Here is a 24,488-nt window from a genome sequence, read left to right as displayed (position 1 = left end):
ATCAAAATCCGGATGAAATATCATCAGATACCGTCTGGATGAATATCAGATAGTTATCATAAGTAATGAGATCAACAGGTGTGATTTGTTATGAAAAATGTACTTTGGATTATTGCTATAAAGACGCCTGCTGCCATTAGCGATTGGAACGATCTTAATTTCTCCTTCAACTGCTCTACCATCCGTCTTCTTATTTTCTCTCTCTCTCTCGTCTTTTCCGGGTATTTATCCATCTTCCTTTTTTCTTGCGCTTTTCGTATGTTCAGAGGGAATGTGTTCAGAGAGAAGGCTTCCCTGAACAGTATGAGTGACGATTGTCGCGTGACGGCGACGAATCCAGTCGAACTTCAACTGAGCGCAGACCATACACAGAAATGACAAAGACAAAATTCACGTAACAAACAAACGAATTTATTAGCTACAAAAATAATACTGATAGGAATCCAAAATCAAACATTCCAAACTCTCACATGAACAAATATAGATCAGCGCGAGCAATCCAACAAACAAAACGACGAGAGGATGATGAGGGAGCAAGGTGGACGCTCGACACGATGACGGACAGCAATGCGAACAAAGGACGTGAAGACACGGTAACACGAAGGAAGAGCGAAAAACAACAACAGGAGGAAGAGTGAAGAAGAACGAAAAATAAGCCTGTAGATAAAACAATTCTTACAATCAACGGGCGTGTCCCGAAACTGCTCAATTTCTAAAACAATATTTTCACACCGACACATATATCTGACCATCGGACTATGGCTTTGAACATAAAAAGATTCTCTCCATGATCTACGTACTGATGATCGTGGAAGAGTTAACTGTTTGTTGTTGTTGTTGTTGTTGTTGTTGTTGTTTTGTTAATAAATGGCACGGTTTTGGCTTTAGATCTGTTGTATAGTCCGAGTCTCCAGTGTCGAATAGACACTGATAGTTTTCCCACATCGCAATCATCTTCACGCAGTTCTCGTCCGACCACATGGCCATTGTTGATGAGAAAAGGGAGCCTACTGTGTTCAAGAGTGAAAAGGGAGCCTACTGTGCTCTATATCTTGAAACCTAGCAACAAGGCCTGTCTGCGTGCCGTGTGCACAACTCACCAAGACCTTGCGGGGCTGCTAACCCCGCTAAGTGCCCAACATTGCAGCGTGGGAATAGGCCTTAACAGACTAGAATGGTGTGGAACCCGAAAGAATGGGTCTCTACTCACCCAAAACGGCTTGTGGCAGATCGGTCGACACAAATGAAAAACTCTGACTGTCATGGCCACGGTCCAGCACCGTCTGTTACTTGATGACGACTACCCATGACGTCAAAAAAAGAAAAAGTAAAATGACGCGTCGAAGAAGCTGTGCGCGCGCGCGCAAGACGTAAGACGAAGAAGGGGACAAAAGCGTGAAGACAACACCTAACGATGGGCCAGCTCAGTATGGGAGGCATGCAAGGATGACAGCACGATCGCTGACACGCGACATAGATGATATAAGAGAAGAACTCGCTCTGGTAAATTATATGTACACATATTTGTTACACACATTTGTACACATATTTGTTACATATTTATCTACGAATATTGAAATAACGATAGTTTAACTATTTTTCCCCACATGACTGTCGCGCCCAAGTACGTGAAGCTCTGCAACTCCTCCGGTTGTACTCCCTCCGTGTGGATCTCCACCTTTCTACCCCCGATGGTGTTGACTATTATTTTATTCTTGTCCGTGTTGATTGTCATCCCGTATGCATGAGGTGAGTTTGTTGGAGAGGTCTTGCAACCCACTGTATCTACCTGTCATCAAATCGATGTCATCGGCCAATGGTAGGGTACTTAACGACCTCCTTTCGATGGAGACGGAGGTGTGATGGTCTTGGGGTGTCTCTCGAGTGTCTCTCGCACGATCTTATCCTGATAGATGTTGAACACACCTGGAACAGGTATCAGCCCTGGCAATCGCCCACCGTGTCGCAATGAGTTCGCCCACCTGTGTTCCTGCAAATTTCGTACAAGGCTTGGATGGTTCGGACGAGTCTTTCCTCGAGGATGAATTTCCGCATCACGTGCTACATCTCCTCGTGCATGACTCCGCGGAAAGCCTCCCTGAAGTCGGTGAACTTATTGTGGTTATTTTGGATCAGGACGCGACTGTTGAAGACGTGTTCATCCGTGTACTTCCGTGAGGCGGTTTAGGTCGCACAAACATAATTGTGATCACAGGTGATTAATTAGGTTTATTGTTTTCTAGCTCTGACATTGCTTGTTCTTTCCTTGTTTCGTTAGGGGGAATGGTCAATAGGTTTGCGTTCATTCTCGAAATCACTGAGCCATGACAGCAGTTCCCTAGAATTCAAACACCTTGTGAAGTTCGACGATCTTCCTTTTGAGTTTTAAGAAAAACCTTTGAACAGATCAAAGCTTTGGCATTCTTCTTATCTTCTTCGTTAAGATGAAGAAAAGTACACGTGAAAAAACTCGGTTTGTGGTAACAAATTTACCGTCTTTTTTTTTGCTTCCTTCCTCTCACCACCACCATCCACCCGATCACGATGAGGCATGAAACGAGTACATGTTACCGGAGGACGCAAAGGCGGAACTTTACACCTACTTACCCCGTTTCACTCGTGTCTCGGGTAGAGTGATTCGATGTTAGCCCAGTGCGTGTCTCCGTCCGCAAACTACTTGAAGTCCGGGTGGATATGTTCCTACGCCGTCAGCAAACGCGAGCAACGGACAGGTGAGAGAGAAAGAGCGAGAGCGACGAAGAGGGAGAAAAGGAAAGACAAAAATAACTAAAATCGAGGATGCTACAAAATAAAACCAAGGACGAGACAGAGAAGCGGTGACATCTCGCTGACATCAGCACTGGAGGCCTGTCGGGATATCAGGTTCGCACAGCAGCCGGCGGAGACTTTTCTTCTCCCGAAGGAAAATTATACAGGGAGTCTAATTGAGACTTCTGATTGGCCATCTGGTTCACGTGGCTTAATCCCGTATCCAGATGGAATGGCTGATACTAATGAGTGTCTGCTCCGTTTCGGTAAAAATCGTCTGCAATATCTGAAGATTCATATACAGACTTTTGTGAACAATAAGCAGCTTGCATCAAAATTATAAACGGATAACATTTACCATCACCACCGCCACCACCCACCACCAAAACAAATAGCCATCAAAATACAATAGTTTCATTTTTAGACTACAACAACCGGGGAAGTTAAGGACTCTAACACAATCTTCCTATTTCCAATCATTATTGTAGCAATGAGTGGACAAAGCACATTTTCGTGATATCAGCAGGTCACAGAAGCAGACACAATCGTTTCATAAAAAAGCTTTGACAAAGGATTCTTGGGGCTTGCAGTCTGGAATCTTGAAGAGTGAGGCAAGGGTCAGTCCTCGCAGACGGCAAGAAAAGGATACATCGTGACCGCTGCTTCCCGTTGCCTGGGGCAACCGCCGGAAGGTAGAGGTCAACAGGACTTTGTGTTTCTTGAGATCTTTGTCGTCTGGAGCCGGTGTCGGACAACTGTCGTCGCCTAAGATCTTCACCGCAGCTGTTGTTCGTTGCCTGGGGCAACCGGTGGAAGCAGCGGTGCCAGTAGGTCGGAAAGCTCACAAACGATGTCGTCACCGTCGTTTGTTGCCGGGGGCAACTGTGTGCGACCAGAGTGGTGACAGTTTTATCTTACAAAATTATTTTTCACACCGAACAGTATTATTGTCGTGTTCGATTATAATTTTCATCCAGAAAAACTCTGTATGATCACAAGTATACATCAAAATAATTTATTTTATTTTTTTCCCCTAATTGTTTCAGAACCACAAATTCATGCTTTGTGATATCTCATTAATTCCCAAAAACACTTCTGAACTCATTAGTGCCATTTGTTAAATGAAAAATGTAGAAAAAAAATTAAAGAACAGAAAAATGGTTGAGAGTTAATACTATTTCCCCGTGTCTTTGGATATGGTAAGCAAGTATCTCTAAAATATTAGTGTTTTCGCTCACAGATCAGTTAGTGAGATACTCAACTATTATATTCTTTTAGTGAGACATACATACATACGATTTTCCATTTGATTCAATATTAGAAATTTAAAAAGCAAACAATATGCGGTATTTTAATAATAGCATGAAATAATTGATCGGCTTGTTTGTTTGTTTTTGTTTGTTTTTCTTTGTTTTGTTTTGTTTTGTTTTTTCTAGTTTCCACAGTATCACAAACAATGATCCTGAACACACCGATGTCCACAAAGGTGTTTTCTGTTCTCACATTGACATTTCAGCTCTCATTTAATGTTACCGGATAAAGCTCTTTGAACATCCGACTTTAATGAAGAAAATTTAACTGTTTGTTCAACCATGAAAAGCAGAAGAAATAACTCTGATGGTCCAGGAGTTGCTCAGTGCATCTTCATTTGTAAATTGCCGAAGTAGAAATGGTCGGTTTGAACAATCCACAGGCCGGTCGATTCCCCATTTGCTAATTAGATGCCTCGCTGATTGCTCCACTTTTGCGCAAATTAAACTAAGCAAGGAATTTTTTTTTTTGTCTCGCTGATGCAGAGATATCCATGCGCCACGTCTAACAGGGTAACTGTTTATTTTATAAGACGAAGGCGGGCCTACGTACATCACGTGATCAGTTTGTAAAGATAAAATATTTCCTTTTGTATACATACAATGAATGTTGTGTTACACTGGATAGTAACTTATGTACTCGATGGTCGAATCGACTGCACTTAGGTTCACCTTCACGGAAACGTGACAGACGCTCATTAGCATCCACGTCTCCATCTGGATACAAATGAAGTCACGTGAGCCAGGTCGCCAATCAGAAAGCTCAAATACTGTTCTTATATAATTTTTTTTTCTTGGGAAAAGAAACTCCGCCAGCCGGCGGGCAGGTGACTCCGCACACGAGCCAACAGATTGTCAGACGCGACGTTGCCACCCGGGGTAGAGCCAGCGCAAGGAAGGCGTGGTTAATGCTCAACCTCTGGCTTGATGCCACGTCTACGATAAGCTGCCTTCCCTGATTCTGCTCTACAGAAAATGGGGAGAAAAACAATTTATATTGTTGAAGCTATTTTTTTTTTTATCATGCCATCTTCCACTAAGTGCTGACTCGATGGATTCTCGCAATTTCTAAATTGTTTCGATGACATCAGCAGCAAATTATCGGAGGAATATATTTCTTTCAATGATTACGAAGATGGCGTCGGTCGTCCTAGATGTGTTCTATTGGTATCCCATAGCAACATCCAATCACAGCTTATCAGGTCTCGCGTGAAACGAAATGTTGGTGCCAAGGACGCCTGCTAATCACAACAACATTCCACTTGCATATTGCCAATAGAAAAGTAACAAACAGTTTAATTTTTTTTTCTGCAGGAAGGAAGGAAGAATATCAAAAACCAAATTCAGGTTTAGCAAAAAGCTGTATCTAAGAATCATCGGCACTAGCTTTTCACTATTATTACTCATTTGTTACATATCCTACACATCTCGAACGAACATCTGGCCTCGTTTTCAGTCCTTGTCCAGTGTTGCGGTCTTCTACGGCATAACCCTCACTTTTCATCAAGCAAAATCTGTCATTTTATCGTCCCAAAATATTATTTAAACCATCCAAGGATCGTGTCTCCATGACACATACCAACAAGCTGGGAATCGGAGGTAAAATACCTCGGAGACATCAACAGATCCGAACGAAAGAAGGATGTTCATTGTTCGTCACGAATGATTAGTGTCCGTGTTCATCTTCCTTCACACGCCTGTTGGATAGATATTCCTTTCTCTTCCTCATCCTTCTCAAGATTGTTTATCCCCCATTTCAAAATTACCGTTGGCGAAATAAATCTTTAATTTCTGCATCCTAGTGTTTTGTACCGAGTGTAAGCATGAAACCGAAACTTTAATCCTGTTTCATTTCTCCTTCTTAGTGTTCTTACGAAACAAACACAAAAATTCTGCTTTTCATCGCGTTCAGTTTGTCGCACGTGACTGGAAAAAAAGACATTTTGCTGAGTCTACTCTTACAACGGTGGTGTGGGATATGTTTACCCTCGTGTTGTCTACTTTCCGGACAACGGGTTCGTTGAAATACTACTCTGCCCCCGCGACACAATGTCAATACTGCCGGACGCAAAACCCCTTCAGTCTCTCTCTCTCTTTTTTTTTTTTTACTGCACGAGGAGTGTTTGCATTTGCACGAGCGCTGGTTGATAAAAGGCTCGCGGGCAGCTTTCATCTCCCGCGTGTATCAGGGATAACGACATCCAGGGCGCGCGACGCTTGACTTCATCCGGACAAAGGCACGGACCAGTGGAGAGGTCAGGGTGGTGGGCACGACAACTGGGGGGACGTTGCCGTGATTAGTATCGGACATGGTGTTAATGAAGTTGACTGTGCAGAGGTGATGGACCACACTCGGATGAGGGGTGAGGGAGAGTGACAGAAACTGAGATGGATAGAGAGATGGAGTAGGAAGATGCTCAGATTTGGAGGGGAAAGCAAGCTCATTCGTTCACATGATTGTCCCTTTACTACCTTTTTTGAGTGGGCAGCTTTCCTCCTTCCTTCCCACTGCTTTCTACGCCACTGAGATAGAGAGAGCATGTGCATATGCATGGGAGAGAGTGAAGACAGATGAGAGAATGGCGTGAGAGACGAGGGATGGTAGCGCACGCGCCAGTGCAGGAGTTGGTGTGCGTATGCATGCGCATTCTCGATAGTTTCCCGGACAGACTGTCACTTCCAAGAGAATAATGGTGCAGAAGATCAAAGCTGCTGTAAAAAGAAGGGTGGGCCGTACATAGGACATCACGTGACGTGTCTGTCTAACCGTTTTACCTGGGTGTATGGCGAACCCTATCTTCGCGAACCTAATAATATGGCGTGTCCTTACTTCGTCGATCAGTTATCGTTCCACGAGTCACCCTGCACTTTCACGGTTGCTCTGGTGCACGCAAAGGAAAACAAGTTCAAGGGTCACGGAACAATGACTCCTGCTCTCGTAAAGTGTAACACATGGAGTCTCGCTACTTAGCAAGCTCGGAAAACACATGTCTGTATTTTAAAATATCTACACACACAGAGTCGACAAACAGTCCGTCATTGTCAATCGACACGCACACACTTAATCTTAATCAGCAGCCAACCAAGCATATAAATCATATATATATATGAACGCGCGCACGCAAATACAAGTTTATCTATATATAGTTTCTATATAGGCCTTCACACACATACACACATACTTGTCTATACACACACTCATGTATTTCTGTATACGCACATTTCTATCATTATCTATGTATCTATGCTCCACACTCAAACACATGTGCACGTTCATGAAACACCTGGACACGCGTTCTGGCATTTTGTTTTTCCACCTCCACCCCCTTGTAGGTCGATGAGTCGATAAATGGATTGACTGACTGACAGACGGATAAAAACCTGGTGAGGACACGCAGACTGACGAGGTATGGTGGCTGTGTTCTTCCCTCCCCACCCTACCCTACCCCCCATGGACGTGCAGGTTTGCTTAACAAGATAGATGAGAAGAGAAGGACATCAGTGGAACTGTCAACAAGTGGCGAGGTGAGCACAGTCTGTCAGCCATTGATCTGCGTCACTCACCCGACCACCTACCTCATGCTTATGCTATGCGACTACACTAGCTGCCTGTCACCATCACCACTACAAATTCAACCACCACAACCATAAGAACAAGCCATCTGCCTTCTACTCCTACTATGCTTGGTCCGCTCTACTACTACTACCACCACATTGCGACTCTACTGCTGTATACTACTACACTGCCTCTGTATAGCTAAAGCGTTACCTCAATAATAAGCATGATGATGATGATGATGATGATGATGATCTAGTATCTTTTCTACATACTGTAAGTGCTTATATGGTCTGTTCACCTCTGAAATGTACTCCAGGAGCAGGAGAAATGAGCAGTCGCTGACCACTGCACGTGCTGTGGATGCTGAGTTCCGCCCTCAGTCGGTTATTTTCGTGTACTGACTGACCTACAGTCAGCACATAGACAGACGATAGATGGCGACAGGCGATAGATGGATGACAGTCGCGACCCCCTTATAAACTAACCAGTATCTACACACCACGGTTGGGTTGGGTTGCATGCGAGGTCTTCAAACTAGGGCAGGTCGACTTTGCTAAGTTTCATCTGAACAATCGACTTGCAACTGGAGACCGGCGACCAGATTCATTCTCAGAACCTCGCACACACACACATACACACAAGACATCGGCGACATGTCAAAATTAAGGCGAAAAACTTCCTTTTAAAAAACTTCCGGAATAAACTTGGCTTCGCATCAAGTCCGACTTAAAATTTCACATGCAAACCAGCCTGGGGATAATGGAGACAAGCAATTGCACTCTGAGTGAGCTGGGCCTGGGTCCACAGTCAACTCGGTCACCAGCTTCATCTCGGGATTATTCCCACCAATTCCTTCCCAACCTCACCTTCCTGGAGGACTGCTGGCAGACGAACTTTTCCTCTAGTTAAATGCTAGAGACGACTTTTATGAATGAACTTCCGGTTTCGCTGTCAAGACCGAAAAAGAGCAAGCTTGTGGCTTATTGGCTAGTATCTGAAGGGGGAATGGATGTCGACGAAGTTTGCCAAGAAAAAAAAAAAAGAGTGATACAGTAACTGATATTAAAAAGGATCGTCGCATCCAAATAACTGACTTTCAAAGTCATCTGCGACACTACCATTTCGCGAGAGGCTTAACATTGCTCGTGGCAAATGCTAGCTGCCCAGGTTAAGTAAGGTCGTGGTTGTCGCTGACGTATCTAGCGACGTTTTCTTGCACCTGACCGCAACACGTGGCAAGTGTCTGTAAGGATAGGCCGGGTGGTGGACTCCGCTGTACACCTGCTGTAATACAGAAGGGCAAGTGGGTGACCGGGTGTTTGCTCACCGAGTATCAAGATTCAAGTGCGCACCGGTCGGCTAACTGGATGAGTAGCAATCAGCTAAATTGCTGACATTTTATGAAGAATTCAGATGACTCCTATTACTTATCCTGGTAGTGCATAGCAGTGTATCGTGCATCCAGTTCCAGATGTTACAGAATGGCTGGAAGGACAGAGAAATGGATGAATACGATGAAGAGTTGGGAAGATGGGGAGGCGAGAAAGGAAAGACAGACACAGTGGAGTCAGAAATATGGATGGACAGACCCAGCATCGATGTTTCCCAAGTGTGATGTCGGCGATGAAGCGAATGCCAACTGTAGAGGCCGACAAGCGATGACGTGTATACGGGTATCAACACAAACACGCGGGCGGTGGTGGCTCTGTTGCTAGGTGGACCCTATCGACGAAACCTCGACACTGTGACAGGGTACAGCAATGATATCAAACAGTATGTGCACTGCGGCTGTCGGACTCAACATTTTGATACAGTTTCAGCAGAAAGAACCACTAACATGTCGGAGAAAACAGGTTTGGGATGTTGTCCGGGCAGCGGATGGTCGGTCTGGTTAACAATTCAATTCAATTCAATACAACTTTATTCATCCACAAGGGCAATTAGAGGATGGTAACGATGGTAGAATGATTTTAACATCTATGAACAAATTAAAAGGGTGGATCATTGGAGGTTCTTGCTAATAATAGCTACGCAGTCATTATTTTATGGTTTATGTCTGATGACCAGTTAATGTTTATGTCCACTATTGATATTTCTATTATTATTTATTGAAGGTTAATTTTTGGGAGTGATACTCCTTCGTCTAGTTAGTAGTGCCACACTGCACAGAATTTTTTTTTTAAATCTCGTCTCTATATCGGTCGATGTTGTTATCTGTTGTTGCCTTGTGCTTATTTATTGCACCGAACCTCTGTTGTATGTCTGCCCCAAGTCGTTTCCACCCGTACACCACTTCTTCCACTAACGTCCTCTACATTTGTCTTCGCCGTCTCGTCTCCAGGTTGTAGCCACATGTGATCACTTGTCTCCTTTTCTCTGCAATGATATCGCTTTGCTCCAGATGTTATCTTCACATTTTATCGTTTACGAGCCTGGTGCTTTGTCGAGACATTTCCCGCTGATTAGATTTACAACCTGTGTGTGTACATGTAGGCCACTGCCCTCCTGATAAGAAGTTTGCTGTCCTGTGCTTGCTTCGTGGATGTTGTAGATCGCTTAGTCGTCTCTTACATGTATGCAGGTCCATAATAGTTGACCCTAAGCCTTTTGGTACATTATTAGTTTTATTATTTATGTCATCCTCCTTCTCCTCCTCTTCAAAGTTTATGAGTCTAAACTGAAGTTTTTGACAGTAGGTGCATTGGTATGCATGGGTGAGCACTCCTTATAAAGGTTCCTTCAAAAACAAATATCAGATTTCTATCGGCGGGGAAGGAGAGAGAGAGAGAAAAAGGAAGGAGAGTGTGGGAGAAAAAGTAAATTGGACACATTACGAGATCTGCGCTCACAAGGCATTTTGAACCTCTAAATATACCGTGGTGTACCCGTAAAATGTGCTTTCCACCGAAATACCCGTGTTTTATATCCACACACTCTGGCAAGCTTCGGCATTCCCATTTTTCTCTCCCCCGCTCATTAAACTTCCGCTCTTTCTGTCACAAATAACCATCACCACCACGGTCACCATCATCCACAGACTTACATGCACTTTTAAACACGCGCGCGAACTACTTACCCGAACATGCAGATGAACTATGACACACATCGGCAGTGCCCTCATAAAAACTAGTACTTGCGAACGAATAAAGGTATCCTAACCCGCGATCACACACGCGCACGCACATCTCCCACCCCACCAACACCCACACACACACAAAGTAAAGCCTCGCCTGTATGTCTGACAGTCATCTGCCTCTTTGTAACCAAGGCTGCTTTCAACATCTTATTAAAAATGCAAGAATGATGGCGGAACAACTAAAGGACTTCATCGGGGTGGACTTCACCGGCTCGAAAGGCAGTAACCCCGCTTTTGTTCTTATTACACATCACAGACTATACTTTCATCGTAAAAATCTGTTTCTCGAAAATATATATATCAATCCTCCGTGTGAGCGAGTGAGAGAGAGTCTTAAAAAAAAAAAGAAAGCATGGAGGCACTTTACCTGTGGTGTGTCACCGTCTGGCTGTAGTCCTACATCACGTTGTGTCATCCACCAGTGAGCAAGCAACGCTGCGCGCACCTGACCCACCCCCCAGCCTCGTCCCACCTGAAGCAGCCGCCTCCATGAACTTGCTCCCGTCGATAAACCCGCTGAGCGAGCCTAACCCCCCTACAACTTCCCCAGCGAAGAGTGGTTCAACAGCCCCTCGATACCAGTGTACTTACAGCTCGCCCTGGTGTAGACCCGAGACACACACACACGGGGTGACACGGCCTACCGCGGGCAGACCCACCCTACACAGCTGCCAAACATTTTTTTCAATGTGTCTTGTTGAGACATGTCATTGTTCGACCAAGCAAAGTATTTGCCCTCGTTTTGGTTTGGCCGCACGCACACACCGCGACACCCGACCCGCCTAGCCACCCGACTCGGCTATACCCACCCGTCTCGCTAACTTCTCGCCGTGGTCTCGCGGTCCGCGTACCTGCCACGCTTCGCACGGTCGCACCCGTAACGGAACACCGTAAGCTCGATCGATTCGGAAGTTATTCACTTGAAATACTGTGAGGTGATACTTGTTTTTCTCCTGTCCTGTCTTTGCTCTGTGTGTGGATAAAGCTGTCGAACCCTGCACTCAGCGTGTCCAGCATGCACTGTCAACAGTTGAAGTGACAGAAACAGTTCTGGTTCTCAAAATTTTCACGTGAATGATGGAACTTTTTTTGTGAAAGCTGTAGTTTCATTCATGTTTGCGAGGAGAGGTAGGTGGTGGACTCAGGGAGAAACGGAAATGAAAGGGAGAATGGAATCGAAAGAGATGTAAGTTCCTGTTCGTTGTGTTCCGCTAACGGCAATCGTTGGTTTAAAAGCTACACTTGACTGAGTACAAATCTTAAGTGTGATTACTTACTATATCGTTTTACGTAGCGGTTTTTAATATCATCGTCTGCCCTAACTGCCACCTGAGGGACCCCCAACCCCGCCCTCCGTGGAGTTGACCCTCCAGGTCCTGTCCTCGGATTTGATGAAACGCGGCAGTGACGATGGCGGCCAACGAGACTTTGTGCACCCGTTAGGTCTCTCATTGTCTGCAGCCTCATAATGAATATCTATCTATATAGATATGTATATGTGAAGCCGCGTCTCAACGATGATTACGTCATGCGTACGGTCTGATGTCACGGAAGGACACTTGATGACATCATCGGTCTGGCTGAAGACTGCGAGCGGCCATCATGATATAAGCCTCTACTCGTGCTTTTAATGTTCTTAATAACAACAGAAGTACAAGGACCGTGTCGCCCTAACATTTAGCCCTATAAACACACTGTAGATTCTGTTAATTTTTTTTTTTCGTACTTCTCTAAAGTACGGTACACCCGCGGCATTTCTGTAATTACAGTTAGCGGCTCAGCAGTGACGTCATGGTCTCTCATTTTTGGCAGTAACGAGAACTCTACCCGCACACGCCTCAATCCTTGGTTAATTAGTTGCTTGATAAGATAAGACTTTATTTATCCCACAAGAGGTTGGCTATTTGACAGGAAAGTATTTCCATCTGCTGGAAATTTCGCGTTTTGGGTGTGAATGGATAATGAGGAGAGAGAGAGAAGAAATGAGACAACACGTAGAAATAAAAGCAGCCGGCCAGCTTCGTGAACAGCTATATCATCGAGACAAATATATCTCTACCCCGAGATGAGATTTGAACCTAGAAAGTTTCGTATTTCGGTGGTGGGGGAAAATAAAAGCGAACTGTATACCACTGAGCAAATCTTTCTGCATCATCTCAGCTCACATGATGGGTCTTCTGTTTGTTGGTCTGTGTGTCTTCTCTCTCTCTCCATTCTATATATATATTATCAAGAATGAAATAACCGATTCGTTTTCTGCCAAAGGTAGACACGGTTACCGCTCTGTTTGAATTGTTTATTCTTATATTTACAGACGAGCTGCTGCTTTTATCACACACACCAGCTGGTCGCCAAATCCAGATAAGCTTCGCCGCTAAATCTTGCCAGAAACTTGCATTATAAATTAATTCTAAGGTAATTGTCTGTAGCAAAGGAGGACCGGGGGAAGACGAAAAAAGAGGTTGTTACGAAAAATAGTCCAAGAAATGGTCATCATGGACACGTACTTAGCTTTACGACTACCAGAAGTTGACTATCTCAAGAAGCTAAGCAGACAGTGGTGAAAGGGAAAATCCACCTTTGACAGTAGACTGTCCAAGGATTGTTGTCGGAAAACGCAAGAAGAACAAGGAATATAGCTTGGTTTCTACACAAACGATTTAGGATAAGAAGGGTGGGAACAATGAGTGATGTTTTGTGTGTACGTTCACGGTCACACGTTTGTTGTTAAGTTGTTCATTCTGTGCTTCACAGAGAAGACTTCAGTAAGATTTGAGCTCATGACAAAGGTATTTCGATGAATGTATTTATAACTACATGCGAACCACAGACTAGACATATTTTCGATATTTTAATGTTTAACGACCCAATGTATTTTTGAATATGGATGAATTACCCCTTGATATGAACCTCAGTGGTAGTGCCAATAAATGATCAAAGGTCAAAGTTCTCTTTCACACACGCACACGTGCATTAATTTCTTCTCCTCGGTGTCAATGGAAATATTTTTTGGCCAGATGGAGTTTCCTGATGTCACTCTTGCCTTGCGACATCCACTTTTGATTTTTGCTGCAGACTGGTACCAAAGTACACGAGTGACTGCAGCCCACCCGCCCACCCTGGCGGCTTATCTTGCACCACCTGCTTCACTCTGTTTGTTCAACTTCATAAATTATCTCTTCTGTGTATTTATCCAAAGTGCTCTTTATTTTCCTTATCTAGACAATTGGTCGCTTGTTGGCAGCCGCCCACGTGACCCAGCAGGTCAAAGTCATTTGCAATCACTGTTGATAAAAAAAAAAAAATATTAAAGCTGGCGCTCCCTCCACAAGCAGGCTGAATATCCATCTGTCTTTTGTTGTTGTTTGTGCTTACATTATCGTTGCTGTAATTAGTTCTCTCATTCTCTGCCTGTGCCCTCTTTTCCTTTGTTTTGTTTTTTTTTTCTTTTACAGTCTCTATCACCAGCATTCCACAACGACTTTAATGTTACAACAATTAACTTTTTAAAAACATATTTTCTCTCCAATACGATATTTATTTTCTATATTCTTGAGCTAGAATGAACAGACTGACGACAGACAGTAGTATATGATGATGGTGGTGGTGGTGTGGTGGTGACATCTGTGTCCTATCGACCTATTGTCGTTTATACGGTCATTTTATCTCTTCTACCTCTGTTTTTATCTTTGTGTTCCTTCTCTCTCTCTCACACTCACGCGCATGTACACATAGGCTGGAGGAAATTAAACCAAGGTTTACAAAAAAGGGGGATTTTTTTTTTCAGTACAACAGATTTCCCTGAACAGGTAAAGTATTACTTTTACCTGTCGTATCATGACTACCTGGTCATCCACAGTCCGAGTCTTGGCGAGGTTGATACACATGGTGTTTGTGCTCATCAATGGTCTGCATGTGGTGTCATGTCAGTGTCATGTGGTGTCTGCATGTGTGGTGTCGTGTCAGTATCATGTGGTGTCATGTGGTGCCTGTAGGTGTGGTGTCATTTCAGTGACACGTGGTGTCTGCATGTAGTGTCATGCCAGTGTCGTGTGGTGTCTGCATGTAGAGTTATTTCAGTGTGGTATGGTGTCTGCATGTATCATGTCAGTGCCATGTGGTGTCTGCATGTTAGTGTCATGTGGAGTCCATGTGGTGTCGTGTCAGTATCATGTGGTGTCATGTGGAGTCCATGTGGTGTCAATTCAGTGTCACGTGGTGTCTGCATGTATCATGTCAGTGTCATGTGGAGTCCATGTGGTGTCATTTCAGTGTCACGTGGTGTCTGCATGTATCATGTCAGTGTCATGTGGTGTCTGCATGTTAGTGTCATGTGGAGTCCGTGTGGTGTCTGCATGTGGTGTCACGTCCGTTACCCACCATATCACCACCACCAACGCAGATCTAAGCTCTGATACGGTTGTTCGCTGTTCCGGTCACCGTGACTCAGACCGTCTTGTCGGCCACAGACGGCGCTGCAAGCGGTCGACTTGTTGCGAAATAATTAAGAGTGTCAATAACGGCATCACTGTCTAAACAAACCCCGCCCCCTCCTTACCCCACACCCCTTAGCCTCGCGCCGGTGACGTGACCACTAATGGCATCTCGCGTAATCTCGCGATAACGCCGGCCGTCTGCTCTCCCCATTGTTTGTCAGTCAGTCGGCAGTCGTGTTCCAGTCGGACAAGAGACACGCCGCTTAGCTGACGATGCAAACAAAAATCCCGATAAAAAAGAATAAAAATGTGTGGCAAACGGAAGTGTAAAGTTGCAGAGACATCACGATGGACGAAAATGTGTGGCAGACCCAAACCTGAGAGATGTCTGCTTGGTCAGCTTGAAGTTGCATCATTATCATTATTAAATTGTTTGACTTGTGCAACGCAGCTACATTTCTGTAATAATCATCTCTGTAGTAAAGAGACAACCATGAAGATGCGAACCTCTGAGTTGCTGGTCGTGCCCTGGTTTTCCTATTCTTCAGGAAAGCTGTCAACATAAACATTTTGTTTGTTTTTTTTTGTTTATCCTCCACAATTGTTCTTCGAATTTATTGTTATTTCTTATACAAGCCTTTCCCTAAACTTTTATGAAGATTGTAACTAAAACTGTCTGTCCTGTGACCAACTTTGCCCACGATTCGAGTTTCGTCCAACGACAGGGTAGAGGAAAGTTCGTGTTATCGACCTCAGCGAAACGTTCGTTCTTTTCATTCATTCATCCATTGACCGACATTAGCTGAACTTTTCGCGGGTGGGGTGGGAGGAGAAGAACACGAAAAGCAGGGTAGAAGCAGTCGCTAACATCGGATCAATGTCCTCTGCAAGAGAAAAACGTTGGTAACGCTTGTTGAAGTGGAACGCTCCTCGGTAGCTACGCGACGCGCGCTGTATCCAGACACGCGCCGGAAATATGCGCGCGCAATGGGTGAGCGGGTGGGTGGCTTGGCAGGGAGGTCGGCCCCTGTAGCAGCTATCAACACCTCACTACCATGACAAGTGTGTGCTTTCTTCTCGCCCTGGCTTTCTGGAGTGTCCCAGGTGACTTGAGGACGTGCATAGGTGGGTTGATGTGTCTGCCGAGACCAACCTAGCATCTTGCGAAGTTTTTCTTAGTCTCGGCGAGCCTAAACAATGAATGTGACTAAACCGGAAGCTTTGTACACACCTGCCTCGTTTTAGTAGTTAACTGGAGGAAAAAAATCGTCTGCCAGCAGTCCAGTAATACAAGTTAGTGGACTTGAGCGACACCTGTTCTATACATACACGAACAACCGAACGTAGTTGTCAACTTTACAAACCTTAGTCTCCATTTTGTCCTTTTTTTCGATAGAAAAGTTAACCTTTATCCAAACCATAACTCTACACCAAATCATTCCAAACCCTGAACCCAAATCCCAAACCTAACTTACAATGGAGGTCGAACTAACACACACACAAGCTTTCCCTTACGAAAAAAAAATTAATAATCTTTTCAAAAATCCATTAAAACACGAGCTATCAACGGCCGCGCTTAAGTTATCACCTTTACTGATGATGTTAGCATCGACAAAGCCATAAAAGACATTAAAAGACGGTGTACGTGTGCGTGGCAGCGGTCAGCACGAGGAGTAAAGATAGTTGCTCACAGGTGTTGCACGTGGTAATGACATGTAGTGCAAACCGAGACTATTCGTTTTGTGAAAATGGATCCTCTCACGCAACAGCTTTCACTTTGTGGCTGCTTCCTCCTGAACAGCTCAACCACATATTTCTTCTACACCGTTCTTTCCTGCTGTCTGTCTGCCGAGACCAACGCTTAGCCTCTCGCGATGTTCTCATCTGCTAGTCTCGGCGAACTTAAAGCATGAATGTGACTAAACCGGAAGCTTCATACACGTTAGCCTCGTTCTAGTAAACAAGCTGAAACGGGGCAAAACCGGAAGCTTTGTACACACCAGCATGGTTCTACTAGTTAACTGAAATCGTCTGCAAGCAGTCCATTAATAGAATTTCGCGGTTCTTTTAAACTTTCAGCTGAACGACAAACGCATTCTTTGCGCATGCGTAAAGTATGGGGTCAAAGTGTACGATGACGAAGGTGCAAACTTCGAATAAAGAGTCCTCATAGACTAGTGACGGGGAAGGAGGTACAGCATGTGCCCGTTTTTTTTTTTCTAGAAAGAAGCTTGGTGGTCAGGCACAGGTAGATCTTCCCCCAACCATTAGGAATTTTTTTTTTACCCCACTGTAGTCCTTTATCGCCGTTCCTTTCTTTAAGTAGCTCTAGGTTAAAAGAACATGAATTTTGTGACTTGAGCGATTATTTTTGTTTTCTGGAATATTTGCTTATTGACAATGCATCACAAACAGGTATTACTCTACAAAAAGAAACAAAACCTGTAGCATTCTGCGAGGTCAGAATATATGATTCATCATCATCATCGTCGTCGTTGTCCGAGGCATCATCATTGCGATCATCGTCGTTGTCAGCATCAATGTCGTCATAAACAAAAGTCACAAGAAGTTGAACCAAGATACCTAGCTCTCTCTTTTCCCCTCGCTCCACCATTCCCTCCAGCTCGCGCTAAGCAATGAATCCTCCCTCAAACGCGCGTGCTTTTTAGTGCAAGTGGGCGTCGTACCGGCCAAAACAGATTAGAGGTTAAACTGAATGCTCCCGGTGATTTACTGCTTGACTTATTTATTATTTCGGCAAAAAAAAAAAAACCAAAAAAACCAACAAAACAAAAACAAAAAAAAAGCAGGTCAGGCGAGAGGGTCCAGGCTCTTAACAATTATTCAAGCACTAAAGAAGACTAAATGAAAACGGGATAATTACCAAGGCACACAATTAACATGCAGAAGGATTTGGGGGAAGAAAATATTTTCCAGCCGAAAAACAAAATCAGTAAGTATACAACGACGTACGATACCAATCGACTAAAATCGAGACAGCGAAAACATTCGAGTTTGTCGACCTGGCAATAGGTTAGTTATCGGAATGCTCTCTTCAGTCAGCATCTATACATGTATCTAGCATCTAGTCCAGCTCCTTGTTAACATGTGTCTCATCCGGAGAAAAATAACGTATCGGAAGCGAGATCTGAACCGACCGCCCACGATTCAAATCCGTCTTCATAACAAGCGCTGTATCGATGCATCTCCGCACCACCCTAACGACCGGGGAAAAAACGTATTTTTAAAAAAAAAACCAACAAAAACAAAGGAAATTTTTTTTTTAATGCGTAGCGACCTATCCACAAAGGAGGAAACGCCCTATTCTGTCTCACAGCAAGTTGCCAACTCCTGCCACGTCGCCTAACGACAACTCTCACATCACTTCCGATGCCGGTTACCAAGTAACTGATTATCCGGGTGCCGTGGGCTATTTACCTCCCCATTTGCGCCCTTGTAAAACCCGGAATGACGGGCATGAAATGAATAGGTTTCGCTCGTTAATGCTCGACTATGAAACAAAGACAGCAAACAGAAAACGATTTCCAGACGATGCGCAGCTTGCATCTACAGGGGCGAGGTGATGGCCACTGACGAGAGGGTGGGTAGAATTGGTGGAGGGGTGGGACAAGGTAGGAGTGGGTGAGGGATGTGATGGTAGAGGATAGGCAGATCGCACTGAGCAAGGTTACACTGTTATTGTTGGGGAGCTGGATGCAAATGCGAACAATAACACTAAAGTTTGAAGCTCTGGGCACTGGGACAGTAGGTGACAAAGGAGGCAGGAGAGTGGAAATTGGAGGAGGAGAGACACACAAAGAGACAGAGATAGGAGGCAGAGATGTGGAAACAAAGAAGTCCACCATCCCCTCCCCCCATAAACCCTTTAAAAAATACAAAGAAGAACAGATGGGAAGTGTCGGGGAAACTCGGGCAGGCTAGCAGCCCAACAACAAATTCAGACCCAAAAAAAATAATGACGTTTATACTTGAGTTAATGTTTCTCTAATTTATTCCATTTCACCGAGTCTTCCTCTCTCTCTAACACACACACCACATGCCAGCTTTAGTGCGCGCGCATACACACATACTCTCTCTTACATTTCACTTATTTTTATATATTTTAGGACATGACTGCGTGAGATGTCCAGAAAATAAGGGAAGCAGGGGCAGTCGATGTGGCTTCAGGAGGTTGGACTAAACTGACACATTGACAGGCTTAACATGACAAGAGCGACCGTTAGTTTGCCGAGCAAGTCAAATAATCAGCAGTTGCTGCACCGACAACCTCTAAGCAAGGATAAACGAGCTCTGATTACGCGGGCTGTTGTTTGCGAGATGAGCTCAGTTCAATACCGGCTCCGCAAAAAAAAAAAAAAAAAGGAAATAAGCTTGATGAACGATTTGGATCCGCAGCTGGACTAGAAGAGTCACCAACCACATTGCCGTCCACCCCACACCCAAATGTCGCATCAGGAAAAGTACTTTGTTTGGATGATACAAACTAAATTTTTTATACAAAATGATGGTAGAGTAAACTAGAAAATTGCAATAGACGACACGTGGTAATCTAATAAGTGGAATAACAACAAAGAGATAGGATATTAGATGACCAAGAACAAACTCTAAAACAGTGCTTGAGAAGCTACAAAACAACTCTAGGTCACTCCTGAAGCACTAGAAATGGCCGCTACACTGCACAAGATGACACGTGAGAAACGTAAAACACAAAGGTCGAGTAATGGCGAGACCAGACGCCATTAACTGTCGAGTGTCAACTGCCGACACGTGAAGGACTATGAAGCTACGCTAAGAGGCCACTCCAGCAGTTGTAGAACGATGGGAGGCGATACTACATTGGATATAAAACCTGGTCAGCTGACACATAGCTTGTAAAAATATTCTATTAGATGCACGACAAGCTTTTGACCAGTTGCGTTCTTAATAAAGTGTACACGTGACGCATATTTTAGCTGTTTCGATCACGCACGTCAATGGTGGCCTCACACTGTTAGTTATTTGTTAGTACTGTGATGGATAAGGATAGACGGGTGATGTTATGTTTGTTACTTACTGTTACAAGATGTTACTTGTAGACCAGAACACGGTAGAAATCGTCGACGTTGCATATCTGGTCCTTAATCTTTGTTTGTAATGTTTACCAGCAATCGTAGTTGGCTTCAACAGCTCATGATCGTTTACCGATGATGGCATCTTTCCTCGTCAAATTCAGCTCAGGCAGTCGACGCTATTTTTAGAAATACTACCGTTTTGTCACTTCTTGCTTTCTCGACAAAATTCCGGTGTGATTAAGCGAAAAACATTAATATAATATTTCCCATGCCTCTTCGCCATAAAATACTAGCGAGACATTTCGCTGGGCGCTCGTGTTGCCCTTTAAGACAATTATGAGACATGGACAGAGCACACAGGGCAGGATGGAGAAAAAAATATCCACACAAGTAATAAAAAAACAAACATAGGAGATACAAAGAGGAATCAGGGAACAAACAGTAAGGATGGAGAGTGTCATAAATCTGCAGTGGAAGACCAGCAGGCGGACCAGTTAATTGACTCTAATCACAATTATTGACAACTATGTAAGGAGTAATGCTCATAAAACATCTCTAGTTTTGGAGGTGTTGAGAAACACAACACACTAACAGATATCTTTGCTTATTGTGCAAGGTGTGGCGACATGATTTATTGTGGGGAAGAACAGGGATGTTCTTATCTGACGAGCGAAGCGTAGACACCCGTTAGTGTCAGTTTATGCAAATTAGTAACCGTTTATCTTGCACAAGCAAAGCTTTATCATGCATAAACATGTTATTGTCATGCGAAACAGGCGTTTCCCGTCCATAAAAATATTTTTTGCTATGCATGGACATGCGGAGGTTTTTTCCCTCGCGTTTGTGCATTCGTCTTGTGTCACGTGTACAAGTGCCTGGACTCTCGTTTTTCAGCCACTTACCGGTCATTTGTAGGCTAGCTCTCTCCTTCTCATCCAAACTCTCATCCTCGTCTCGGCTAGTCGTCAAGAGGCCGGCTAACGACTACGACGGGGCGCAGAAGGGTTTTGTGCAACTACACAGCAAACTGCGACAACTGTTGCAGGTTCCGGTGTTGGAAGGCGAGCTGGGAGATGAGCGAGAGGTCTTGTGGAAGTCAGTGACCCTGCTCACTGCCCGCTCGCACACCAATCAGGGGAAACAACGCTGACCCCGTGTTCTCATCAATGGGGCTGAACAGTACCACGCGCCCTTGACGTCAGTCCTACGACCCCTTGACGTCAGTCTCACTCTGACATCATACAATAGGCGTCATAATGATGATGACGATGATAGACCTCGTAGTCCTTGAAAATGTTGTAAACATGATCCACGAACTTGTATTACTGGACTGCTGGCAGACGATGTTTTCCAGTTAACTCCTAAAACGAGGCATGAGACTACAAAGCTTCCGGTTTAGTCACATTCTTTGTTCAGGCTCGCCGAGACTAACAGTGGAGAATTTCGCAAGAGGTTGGTTTTGGCAGACAGAAAGCAGTCCACCTATACATGTCCATGCATTATCAATCTCGTTTTGTTGTTTTGTCTGTTCGAGAAGAATGTGGCTGTCGTTTGTTATCACATAAGCCTGACATGGAATCACATTTTCTTTGTGCGTGTGTTCTTATAGTAGTGTGGAACATTATCCCGAACATAGCACGCATACACACGAACACGAGGAAGGTACAGGCTGGCGATGGGGGGTAATCACTGCATGGCCGGGTGACAACCCCGTGACCGAAGGAGAGCGGGAGGTGGTCGACTAGCGACAGGGTGTAGGTGCGCGAGTGTGTTTGGAGGGAGTGGAGCGTGAAGGTCGGGTGAAGATGGATGGAGTCAGTATTTCTCAATGGGTTTTTTTTCAGCTAAAGCTTTAAAGCTAGTTGGCTGGTTTATTTAGTAGGAAAGTGCTTACACATTAAAGTCATTTCGCACTATGGGGGGAGAAAACCGGAAAACCCCCGATACTTTCGGACAGGTGTCATACAAAAATTGTCCCGAGACCAGATACGAACCCTTAGCCGCTCACTGCAGTTGTGACAAGCGAGTGTGTAACTACTTCACTCTCTGGAACCCCACTTTAAATCTCATAATTTTTTTATAGTGTATTTCTACAAATAGCCTCAACTTTCGGCTGCTTACAAAAATAGTAAACACAAACCTTACTACGGCAGAGATGTGTGTAAACGCTTGCGACCTGCCCTGTTGCAAGGGGGAAGGGATGTCTTCTGATGTCACCCAAGAAACCCGAGGATTGACCGTGAAAATGAGGTACGAGCTCAGGTCCTCATCAAGGAAAGTAAACGGGCAATCTCAAGTTTTGTTACGCTTAAAATATAATTAAATATAATTAAAAAAATAATTAACAACAAAACATTTTCATGACGTTTAGCGAATGCCCCGAAGACTCACCCCGTAAAGACTGAGAAGAAGAAAAGGAAACAACTCCTTTAGCATGAGTTAGAAATGCAATTAGAATATAAGCCATCTTAGTCAAATTGTCACACTTGTCTGTCTTGAGACATCAAGAACACCGAGAAGACCGAACACCTGGAACAAATACTTCTAAATCGAAGCCAAATTTATTTAACCCAAAGACGGAAAAGTCCATTTAAACCGTAGACAAATAAATCCGTTTAAACAGACAAACAGGAGCAAAAATGAATCACGCACACCTCTCTTCTGAGAAACACGTGCACCTGGCAGAGGGACAGAGCAAGTCTGACAACCAGTTGCACTACCTGTGAGGAGGATGGGGGACAGGGGGAGATGTTTTACGCCGAGCCAGCAACTAAGACTATATCACGGAAGGCCGGCAGCCTTGTAAACAAATGTCACATGCAGAAAAACAACAGCGTGCCCGAGACGAATGCTGAACCCAGGACAGCCAACTGTCACTACATTGGTGACACTGCATCACCGGACCCCACTGTAAAAAAAATACCGCGTACTGCTTATTTTTACGCGCGCACACACACAAACACAAAAATCCCACCCCTTAGTCATCCAAACATAAAAATCCCGCACGACGGCTGCTCATGCATGACAGCTGTCATGTCGTCCTTCACGCTTAATCACCGCATAAAAAAAAAAAAAACTTACATCACAAGTGCGTCAGAACTGAGACCAAGCGACACTGCCATAACGAAAACGCGCCAGGAAATCGCAGCCTCGATGCACGCGCACATTCCTGCGCCCACTCGGGGATTTCCTGATCGCCAGTCGCCTTGGCAACGAGTGTTTGAGACGTCACGAAGAACAGACCCGATACAAAACTTGGAACCGAGAGGCGAGAGGCGCCCCCTGACACATTTCATTTCAAACTATGGCTGACCTTGCCGCGCTGACACCCACAGGCAACACAGTTTTTTTTTTTCAGAGGCATTCGCTGACACCGTGACACTCACCTCGAAGGATGCGCCGTCCCACGGAGCATCACGCGAGAAGAAGAAGGGACGAGAAGCGAAAGCTTTCAGCTGCATCCGGAATTTGAGAGGTGCGAGTTGCACGTCAGGGTCGGGTCGTCTGCTCGGTCGGTCGTCTGCTCGGGAGCCATGACACTTGAGCGTGAACGGGCGTAATTACGGCCCCTGACGAGTCCTGGCCAGAGACGCGTGCGTACGTGTGTTGTCTTTGCCAGCAACTCGCTCGCAACTTCCTCTTTTGTTGCGGAGTTAGTAAGTGGTGGTGTGATGGTGGTGGTGGTGTGTAGTGATGTGTGTGTAGGGGGGTGTGGGGTGGGGAGGTCGCTAGACACTTGCCGCGACAAGTTGAGTGACGAATGATACGACGGCTGCGGCGTGCACCACAGCTCCCCACATGTGAAGAAGAGTACTCACCGTCCTTCCCCATCCTTCCTTCATTTTTTTTTAATCAAGTTTTTTTTGGGGGTTGTTTACTCGCGTTCCTTAAAGCATGTTGCGTACACTTAAGTCACATGACCTCAAGGCGTCAACTCTCACGACTCTCACTTGATTCTTTGGTCTCTGACATTACAAGAACTGAAGGAAAGAATAGCATGCGATGGTACACAGCTTTTAATCACACATGTAATTGTACACACTCATAATTCAAGCACACACACGCAAACACATACAGAATTTTCATTTATATTAATCTGAGCTCGTATCCTTCCTTGTGTTCAAGTTAAATTAGGTGACAGGGCTGAGCTTGACCTATATCACATTTTTCTTCCTGCATTTCGGACTTTAATCAAGCGTATGAGGT

At 44.6% G+C, this 24,488-nt stretch overlaps 1 protein-coding gene and 1 long non-coding RNA gene across 6 annotated transcripts in view; one reads left to right on the top strand and one right to left on the bottom strand.

Annotated features, from left to right (window-relative positions):
• The window catches only part of LOC112571639 (beta-(1,2)-xylosyltransferase-like), a 35,904-nt gene extending 11,817 nt beyond the window's left edge, over nt 1-24,087 (bottom strand). Inside the window, exon 1 of one of the 4 annotated variants that reach the window (XM_025250788.1) lies at nt 23,669-24,087. Coding sequence is in view for 1 of the 4 variants with exons in the window: in XM_025250786.1 (XP_025106571.1) it covers nt 21,185-21,191 (7 nt within the window). In the remaining 3 variants the exon portion in view is untranslated. Of the gene's footprint in view, nt 1-11,141; nt 11,557-21,184; nt 21,210-23,363; nt 23,552-23,668 lie in introns of those variants that run through there. The other 3 variants (XM_025250789.1, XM_025250786.1, XM_025250787.1) reach the window with 3 other exon arrangements.
• On the top strand, nt 1,381-14,079 carry LOC112571640. Of its 2 annotated transcripts, XR_003100859.1 has the most exons (3): nt 1,381-1,503; nt 13,089-13,189; nt 13,850-14,079. It is a non-coding gene; the product is annotated as an uncharacterized LOC112571640 (long non-coding RNA). The 2 variants fall into 2 exon arrangements; XR_003100858.1 differs by lacking the exons at nt 13,089-13,189; nt 13,850-14,079 and adding an exon at nt 3,360-3,929 and having other exon boundaries at nt 1,382-1,503.
• Nucleotides 24,088-24,488: the final 401 nt, after the last annotated feature.

Source organism: Pomacea canaliculata, linkage group LG9 (assembly GCF_003073045.1).
Source record: "Pomacea canaliculata isolate SZHN2017 linkage group LG9, ASM307304v1, whole genome shotgun sequence".
In the NCBI taxonomy this organism is placed as follows: Eukaryota; Metazoa; Mollusca; class Gastropoda; order Architaenioglossa; family Ampullariidae; genus Pomacea; species Pomacea canaliculata.
Note: the sequence above shows the minus strand (reverse complement) of the source record. Positions and strands in the feature narration are given on the sequence as shown.